At 45.7% G+C, this 9741-nt stretch overlaps 1 protein-coding gene across 7 annotated transcripts in view; it reads left to right on the top strand.

Moving 5' to 3' along the window:
* The window catches only part of uso1 (USO1 vesicle transport factor), a 20365-nt gene extending 11560 nt beyond the window's left edge, over positions 1 to 8805 (top strand). For 6 of the 7 annotated variants that reach the window (XM_035531710.1, XM_035531709.1, XM_035531706.1 and 3 more), the window contains 11 exons: positions 1005 to 1115; positions 1210 to 1328; positions 1508 to 1689; positions 2162 to 2283; positions 2811 to 2949; positions 3077 to 3237; positions 3441 to 3506; positions 3901 to 3999; positions 6217 to 6321; positions 6513 to 6728; positions 7095 to 8805. In XM_035531710.1, the coding sequence (XP_035387603.1) occupies positions 1005 to 1115; positions 1210 to 1328; positions 1508 to 1689; positions 2162 to 2283; positions 2811 to 2949; positions 3077 to 3237; positions 3441 to 3506; positions 3901 to 3999; positions 6217 to 6321; positions 6513 to 6728; positions 7095 to 7172 (1398 nt within the window). In that variant the 3' untranslated portion in view covers positions 7173 to 8805. The remainder of the gene's footprint in view (positions 1 to 1004; positions 1116 to 1209; positions 1329 to 1507; positions 1690 to 2161; positions 2284 to 2810; positions 2950 to 3076; positions 3238 to 3440; positions 3507 to 3900; positions 4000 to 6216; positions 6322 to 6512; positions 6729 to 7094) is intronic. The other variant, XM_035531705.1, reaches the window with a different exon arrangement.
* Positions 8806 to 9741: the final 936 nt, after the last annotated feature.

Raw genomic sequence — 9741 nt, 5'->3', positions numbered from 1 at the left:
TTTAACCCCGTCTTGTGGTTTTTGAAGTTCTACTGATCTAACATGGCGTTTCACGTGTGGACTGGCTGCTGCTCTGTACCACCCTGAGATCACCGATCTTGGTGTGAACACATTGCAGACATTTTCATACAGGGTTATGCCGATGTAGACATGGATTCCTATTTTTGAGGGCTTATTTGTCCCGGTTGGTTGCTGACATCATTAACGTTACATGTGTATAAACTTTGGCTCATTCAGCACATCTTGTATTAGAGTCTGCTAAATGTATGTACCGCTAAAGAAAACAGCGGTGTGTGACCAGAACAACAGAGCATGGTGGGTTAACCATTTCCATTTTATTCCATTTAATACCAGTGATAGAGCTGAGCTGCACAAACTATCGTTCATCACTGCAGTACTGGCCTTTAAAGCGCTGACATCACCACAGGCTGCGATATGCAAATGACCGTACGACAAATCACAATTAGCACTGCGAGGATTCTGACCAATCCGGAACAATCTAATGAGTCTTCTGTGGTTTGTGATGGATGACAGAAGTCACAAAATAATTTTTAACCCTGTCCTCTAGGGGTCACCAGCATGTTTTTAACACACTGTGGCAATATAACTGCAGTATAATGTTTTTGTCTGTAGTTTTGTCTGTGAGTCAATCAGTCGGTGCAGAACATGTTAGAGACTGATGACTGTTTGTCCAATGAGCAGATGGACAAGGTCTTGGGAGGTCTTGGACACTGTTGGAGGACGCGTCTTTCTCGGGTTTTCAGAACTTAATTGCTGTCAGAACTTCTAGCCTTCCAGTCACCTGGTTTACCCATTACTAGAACACTAGAAAAACATGCAGAAAGGATGCTGTGTAAAACATTTGTGTGTGTGTGTCTGTATGGATGTGTTTCTCTCTGCACATACACGTGTGTATCTGCGTGCGTGTGTGTGTGTGTGTGTGCGTGTGTGCATGCGTGTGTGCGTGCGTGCGTGCGTGTGTGCGTGCGTGTGTGTGTACACAGGGCAGCAGGGTGCAGGCGCGGGTCGGCCTCCTCATGCTGTTGTGCACATGGATGAGCAACTGTCCCATTGCGGTCACACACTTCCTACACAATCAGGACAACGTTCCTTTTGTATCCTCCCTCTTACTTTAGCCTCCAGCTGTTGGAGGAATAGTGCATGTGTGCTTGTGTGTGCATGCGCTGGCCCTTAACTGCGTGTCTACAGCTGACGGCTCAAATCTCGGAGAACCTGGGCGAGGACGAGAGGCTTGTGCAGGGCCTGTGTGCCCTCCTGCTGGGCATCTGTATCTATTACAATGACAACTCTCTGGAGAACTATACCAGGTAAGATTCCCTCCCTCCCTAACGCAGTGTCTCTCTTAGTCTCTCTTGCTGTAAATACCTGGTGAAATATCCCCTCCCTTCTGCAAGTCTCTCCAACGCTGTTTTGGCACCTCTGCTCTGAAGCTCTGTAAGCCTCTCTGCTCCACCTCACTTTCCCTCATCTCGTCCATGTCCCCCAGAGAGAAACTGAAGCAGCTGGTTGAGAAGCGTATCGGGAAGGAGAACTTTGTGGAGAAGCTGGGCTTCATCACCAAGCACGAGCTGTATTCCCGTGCGGCCCAGAAACCCCAGCCAACCTTCTCCACCCCCGAGCACATGTTGTTCGACCACGAGTTCACCAGGCTGGTCAAAGAGCTGGAGGGTCAGTCCTATACTGTCCCTCACACGGCCGCGCCTGTAACTTCCCTATGATCCACGCTCTCATCTCTAGTCTTTCGCCACTGCCGTTGAAAACGAATCATGTTAAAGACTTGGCGTTGTATCAGCATGTATACCCAGTTCGCAGATGCCCTCCTAATAGGTTTTATAGATTATGGATTAAAAGGTTTATGTTTATCTTAAAAATACAAAGTCACTTAATGTCTGAAATGAGTGAGTGCGCTTATTACTTAAATCAGAGAACCTTTCCACTAGTCATTAAAAGATTAACTTACTAAGGAATCTTAGCTGTTGTTTCATGTTAGTTTACGTAATATTTAATCAGTGTGCAGGTGTTCACAGTCTTACACATTATCTGAGTAAGTCTTTTGAAACTGATGAATGTCAGCACTGAGTCCAGTGCAGTATTGATCCTCTTAAGACACACAAACGGTTCACTCACTGTTTGCTTGCAGGCATCATAACGAAGGCAGTGCACAAGTCAAGTGAGGAGGAGAAAAAGGAGGAAGAGGTGAAGAAGAGTCTGGAACAGCATGACAGCATCGTCACTCAGTACAAAGAGCTGATCAGGGAGCAGGTGCCGCTACCTCGCTACACCCGTTTCACTTCCTGTAGCTTCTCTGACACCTGTGCTATCGGTTGCTCTGGCCTGAACTCTGGAAGATTTAGCAGCATTTTGTGTTAACCGCGCTTACTGTCTTCCAGCTAGTCTGGTTTTGCTAGTTTAAATCTTCTCTGGCTCTGCTCATAATCCTAAGAATTGCAAATCCGTGATCGGTTTCATCACCCTCTAACGTGACAGAAAATTTGTAGGTGTGCATTTCATATACCATCCAGGAATCATTATTAAACATTCAATTCATACTTCACACCTTGGTGGGTTTACAGGGCTTTTTGAGTGCATAGTTTTTAGTTTGTAGTCACAACACACAGAACTTCAACTGTAAACACAATGTTTTCCTCCTTCTGCTCTTCCAACAGCTGTATCTTCAGTGCTACCTGTAGCTCCGCCTCCTTCTGCTCTTCCAGCAGCTGTAGCTTCAGTGCTACCACCTGCTGTAGCTCCGCCCACAGACTGTCCTGTTATGTCTCTTTGTCTGGCAGGACGTTCAGTTGAACGAGCTGAAGGACCAAGTGGCATTGCTGACCGCGCACCAGGAGCAGATGCAGACCACCATCACGCAACAACTCTCCCAGATCCAGCAGCACAAAGACCAGTACAACATCCTCAAACTCAAACTAGGTACTGGTGTGAGCAGAAGAGCAGGTCTGACAGAAGTCAGGTCGAGACTTCATGTCGTTCTGGTTCTTTCAGGGTGGGATGTATTCTGAGCTCTCTCTCTCTCTCTCTTCCACCCCCCCCCCCCCAGGTAAAGATGGTGTTGTGTCTGGGCAGGCGGAGGAAGCCCATGAGAACGGACTTCAGCTAGAGGAATTTACTCTGCTCAGAGACGAGTTGGAGGAGTTACGCAGACAACATGCACAGCTGCAAACGCAAGTCACAGAAAAGGACACACTCATCACCAGCCTGGTGTGTGCGCGTGTATGTGTGTACATGTGTGCGTGTGACATTATTTTTTAGTATTTTAGTATGAATGATTTGAATGTTCAGTATTTGTGTTGTCAGTATTTTGAGTGTTTTCAGAATTTGTGTGTTTTGCTGTGTACTAGTGCCAGTATTTGAGTGTTTGAGTACTAGTAGCAGTATTTGAGTATTTGGTTTGTGCTGTGCAGAAAACCGAGGGGCTGCGGCCAGTGGAAGGCTCAGGAATCGCGTCTGGACCCACAGAGCTTCTGAAGGTAAGAGGGTAGCACGAGCAATCACACACACACAGACACAGGTATACACTATGATATTCCTGGAGCCAGGTTCCCAGGTCAAGGTTGAAGGTAGTTCACCACTGGATTAACCCATGTCCAGGAACCAGGCGATTACAGACCAGGGCTCTGCAGTAGGAGCTCAGCACACTTAGACATCCATTATACTACACAGTCATAGCACACACACCATATACAGATCACATTACAACCGTCTGACTCCATTACAATCTCTCTCTTGCCTGCCAGTCATCCCAGTCCTAATGGAGATTGAGGTGAAACTTTTCCCAGGCTCTGATCAGGCTGTGTGAATTTGGAGAGATGTGGGAGTGAGGGTATTCTCGCTGAGTGAGGTGGTGGTGGTGTTGTCTCACAGGAAGTGGAGGCACTGAGGGAGCAGGTGCAGAACCAGGAGGTGGAGATCGCCAACCTGCACAGTGACAGGCAGGAGCTACAGAGGAGAGCAGACACTGTGGTGAGCTGTTCCCAAACTGGGGGTTCGTCGTACTTTCCTCCTAGCACCCCGCAGAGGTGACCTCTGACCCCATATCTAAACCACGATGTGCCAGGGCAGGTGAACTGGGGCCGGACGTGAGCTCTGCAAGAGGGGACACTCAGGAACAAGGCTGTGGGTGTGGGTGTGAGAGACTGGTGACTGAAGGTGACTATTGGCAGAGTGGTGTCAGCTGTAGGAATACAGCAATATGGATTGTCCAGACGCCTTTACCAGTTATTTTAATGGTTTGCCAGCAGAAGACCAGTTGTCATACCGGAGTGGTCACTAACCAGTCAAACACGAGCAACAGCTCAATCTCTCTGAATTCCCATGTGGATTATATCAACTGTGTGAGTCTGGTGACCTCTGTCATACACTGATAAGCTAACTCTTAGCAGTGAGGCAAGTTTCCTAACCCGCAGTCACTGTTGGGTCAAGGGTCAAACTAAATGGACAAAGATAGTGGCCGAATATCTTCATATACCGCGAGGAGGAAACACAGTATCTGTACAAAAGACAAACTCAAGACATACATCTTTGTGGGTACGGTTTTGAGGTCACGTCCAGGATTATGGACCAATGTCCTGCCTAGGCATGAAAAGGGACATAAAACACAACTGTGCATATGAACACATCAAACTGTATACTGACAAAGTATGGCACTGGGGTGGTATTAACTTTCTCATGGTTTGCTATATATTAGAATAATGTAAATCACTAGAAACTACTGCTACTTCTAGACCTACTGCTACTTCTACCTACAGTGGTGCTGGAACGTTTGTAAACCTTTAGAGGTTTCTATATTTCTGCATAAATTTGACCTAAAAGTCCTAAAAGTATATAAAGAGAACCAAATCAAACAAATTGGACAGAAGTAAACAAATTGGACAGAAGACTCTGAGCAACACTAAACAACTGAAGGCCTTTCTCACATTGGCTGGGGTTAAAGTTCACGAGTCCACCATCAGGAGAACAACAGTGGTGTGCACCCCAGGGTTGGAAGGAGAAAGGCCCTGCTCTCCAACAAGAACATCGGTGCCCGTCTGTAGTTTACTGGAGATCACATGGACAATATTTTGTGGACGGATGTAACCAAAATAGATCTTTTTGGTTTAAATGAGTAGCGTTATGTTTGAAGAAAAGGCAACACAGCATTCAAACATAAAAACCTCATCTGTTCTGTGAAACACAGTGGTGGTATTTTGGTTTGGGACTGCTGCATATGGGCCAGGATGGCCTGCCATCATTGATGGAACAATGAATTCCGAATTATACCAGCAAATTCTAAAGGAAAATGTCCGTGACCTGAGACTCAAGAGAACATGGATCATGCAGCAAGACAAAGACCCTAAACACACACGTCCCTCTACCAAAGAACGGTTAAAAAAGAATGATGTTAAAGTTTTTGAATGGCCAAGTCAAAGTCTGGACCTTAATCCAGTAAAAATGTGGGACTAATCAATAACTACCTGAAACATTTAGTTTCAGTTATTACAACACAAGGGGCTCACACCAGATACTGAAAGCAAAGGTTCATGTACTTTTGCCACTCAGATGTGTTTCATTTTCCTCCATAAATAAATGACAGAGTATTATTTTTTTTTCTCATTTGATTTGGTGGTCTTTTAGGACTCGTGTGACATTGTGATGAAGTTTCAGGTCAAATTTATCCAGAAATCTAGAAACTTTTAAAGGGTTCCCAAACTTTCAAGCACCACTGTAGGTGTATGTAAAAATGTAATTTCTAATTCTAGTAGTTATATATATCATTTTGTGCTGTAAGGCTAATGTAGGGTTAATACAGTAACACCTTTAATAGGTTGAAGGCACAAACGTATGCCTTTTGCCTCACTGGGCGACTTTGATGATGGTGCTGTATAAAAGTTAAGGTCATTTGTTTTTCCATTCCAATTCCAGTATAAAGATGGGTCTGTCGTTATTCCATGGATCTGTTTCACTACACTAGTTTCTGTTTAATGCAAATGACATCAATGTGACATGGTCTACTGGAACGTGCTTTCTCTCCCGCTGTGTGCGTGCTTGCACACTACTGTTCTGAGAGCAGTATTGGAACTGCTTTCTCTTCTGCAAGCCTGTGTTGCTGTTCTGAGAGCAGTATTGGAACTGCTTTCTCTTCTGCAGGGTTGTGTGTTGCTGTTATAAGATTAGTATTGGAACTGTGCTCTCTCTCACCAGCAGGTGTCTTCTGCAGTCAGTGTGGGGGAGGCAGGCTCTGTATCTCAAGTGGCAGAGCTGGAGAGCAGACTCTCAGCACAGACCGCCGAGACACACAGACTACAGGTCTTCACACAAACACACACATGCACTACACACACTCACCTCCACCTCACAGGCTACAGGTCTTACACACTTCCAACTCACAGACTCATTTGTCTTCCTCTGTCACATGCTACAAACTCACTGACCCTCTGCATCTGTGCGCACACGCGTGTGTGTGTGTGTGTGTGTGTGTGTGTGTGTGTGTGTGTCAGGAGGAGTTGCGGGGTCTCTCTGAGGTCAAGGCGGCACTAGAGAAGGAGCTGGCGTCAGCCACCAGCACAGTAGCCATCTTGCAGGCAGAGAAAAGCAGACTGCAGCAGGACGTCTCGGAGTCCAAGAAGGAGCAGGATGATCTCCTGATGCTGCTGGCTGACCAAGACCAGAAGATCCTCACCCTCAAACATAAGCTCAAAGACCTGGGAGAAATGGTAGGGCCCCATGGTGTGGCTCCCCCACCAGGCCCTCACCCGTATAGAACACTTTCTGCATTCGCCTTTTTATGAAAATATTTAATGTCGTTTTTTTCTAAAAGTTCTATTTCTTTCTATGTTTTAACTATGTGAAATTTACCAATATAGGGGATGAAAACAGCAATTATCATTAATATTGTACAGACAACAAAACATTTGATATTTTGACTTTTGATAAAATGTGAGAGACATCTACAGCAGAAATGTTTTAATAGGATCCAGTTTATGCCTAAGCCTAAACCAGGAAACCAGACCTTAGTCTTAGGAGTTCAAATTGATCATCACATGTGATTGCATAGCTGCGATGTCCATGTCTTCTTACAGGTTGAGGATGAGGACGATCTGGACGCTAGGGACCCATCTGAGGAAGATGAGGAGGAGGAGGAGGATGATGATGAATAGAGAGACTGCATCAGTTCACCAGAATGGAGGGAAAAGTGAAAGGCCTTTCTGATCCCTTCCATGCCTACACTAATCTGCAGAGGGAGAGGCAGGACGGGGCCTTGGAATGGTGCTCCAGGACATTCCCACAATCCTCTGCTTCTATTTACCCATCCAGCAGACTCCTCTGTTCAGTTCTGGTGTTGATTTCTTTATTTTGTGGCCTGATTGGAGGATCTGGTTTTCTCGTGTACTTCTACTGGACCATCAGAAGCCTTGTGTGACCTCTCCAGACACTGCTACAGACGTGCTCAGGTCACGGCATCTCTTGGCCATCCAATCGTTGTTAAAGACATGCACGCATCTTTAAAAAAAAAAAGATTCTTTTTTTAAGGTGCAAAAGAAGAAAACTGCATCCTACAGATAAGATGCCATAACTGGAGATATAAATACCCAAAAGAAACTCCACCTCCTGTGGCTTTTTGTGTGTTTATATGCTGTGCTTTCATACTTTGCACCTGCAAACACAGTTTATTAGTGTTTTTTTCCCCTGGCTACAGCACAGAGGAGTTGAAATGTCCCACCTGAAGCGGCTGGGTTGGTAAAAACTACTCGGGAGAAAACATTTTCCTCTCACACACTGCCTCTGTCACCTGAGAGTGGCAGGTCACTTGGTCAGCCTTCCCAAGTGTTAGTGCGAGGGAGAGAGAGAGAGAGAGAGAGAGAGAGAGAGAGAGAGAGAGAGATTTAATGTATGCCTTCATTGCTTAGGTGCACTGGTGAACTTGCTCTTCACTGCCCATCTCTAAAACAGCAGCTAGGGGGCAGTGTGGGGACACACCCACCTTGATTGGCACCTTAGAACACCAACCTCTTCACAAAGCTGCTGTTCAGTGATGTCCAGTACCCTTCCCCCCTCAAACTGCTGCTGAAATGCGTGCGCGTGCACACACAGAGACAGACAGCCTCATCAGCCTTCAGGGGTTCTGCTGGGACAATGCATTCAGGTTCAAGTTATCAGAGCTATTTTTGCAGGCTTCGTCTGGTTTAGATGTTCACACATTTAATTTATGGACATAATCTGCTTAAAGTCACATCAGTATACAGAATAAATTCCCTTATAGGTAACGAGGCTTTTAAACTCATGTACTTGGGATTAAATATTGCAGTTAGATTTCATTGCATAGACAAGTTTCACCATTGTGTTTTATTATCTGCAACAGTGTACTTAAGAAAACATCCAGGATGCTGGCTCTGATAATTGTTTGGTTAATCCCACAGCATTAGTTGTACTATAGTTAATTTTTGTCATTGTTAAATGAACATTCACATACTTTAAGAAGCAATGGTTAAAAATGGAAGCAGTGATGCTGGGAGAGGAAATGTTTGCTCTGCTGAGAGAACTGTCACTGTTTGAGAGCTTAAGAGTTTGAATTTCACAGTTTTAATGTGAAAAGTTCTTAACCACCTGGCTGAGGAAGACTACTAACGAAACTCAAAAACGCAGAGCAGTGTTTCCTTTTTAAAACTGGACTGATCCGTGCACATCTCCCGAAGTTCTGCTCTTGACCAACCTTTTGTATGAATTGCGCTTCTGTTGCGACTCCAGGCCATTTTGCATCAGGTTATCATGAATAAAGGGCAGATATTCTGGCGTGGTCGTGTTTCTTTCTGCTACTCACCCTAGCTGGAAGCGGGGGCACCCGTGGGTCCCAGTGCTGTACATGAGAACTCCAGCAGAGCCTGAACCTTATGGAAAGAGTGCTCTACCCTAACGTTTGTCCTACTGTTTTCTAAATGTTGTTTTACACCAAAGCAGTGGTGGAAATGGAAAGCACTTCACTTGAGATGGACACCAGTTTAAAGCTAAACGCTGCACCTGTCTGGGATGACTGGTAAGTGGATCTGTTTCAGACTGGCGGTCTTTGAACGGGGCTCGGGGCAGTAGGTGTTACTGGGCCGCACGTTAAATAGATGGTGTTCTCCACTGCTTGTAGCGCCCAGAAGGTGCCGATCCACAGTGCATGCGCGTACCGCGTGGTGGATGGGTTGCAGTTGTTAAAATGAAGCTTTTAAATTGGCATCAAAACCTGAACCACAGGGTTAATTTTTCAGTGACCGCTTCTAAATAAATGGAAATGCGTTTCATAAACTAAAACGTAACCGTAAACTCGGGAGTTACGGCCATGTCCTCCACCCGGCCGCGAGGAGACCCCGTGACATCATGGATGCGAAGTAGATGACGTCTCGAGCGTTGCGGCTGTGCAGGAAGTTGGTAACATGTCCACACGTGTGACACTAAAAGATAATGTTCTCTCTTCTGCGTTGGAATAAGAAAGCAGCGTCTTACTGGCAGTTATGATCATGTCCGACTTTAACGGTACATGTATCGCCATCATACGCAGATAACTCATGTTTTACTAATGGATAGACAGTGTCCTAACTAAATCACTAACGGATTTAGGGGATTCTGTCCCCTCCCCTCTCCTCTCCCCTCTCCTCTCCTCTCCTCTCCTCAGGAAATTCTGCTTGCTCATGGCCGTCAGACCCAGGGCTTTCCAAGCGCTCGTGGGCCTTGCCGTGAATTATG

This window comes from Electrophorus electricus, chromosome 11 (genome assembly GCF_013358815.1).
Source record: "Electrophorus electricus isolate fEleEle1 chromosome 11, fEleEle1.pri, whole genome shotgun sequence".
Lineage (NCBI taxonomy): Eukaryota > Metazoa > Chordata > Actinopteri > Gymnotiformes > Gymnotidae > Electrophorus > Electrophorus electricus.
This window is presented reverse-complemented; position numbering and strand designations above follow the sequence as displayed.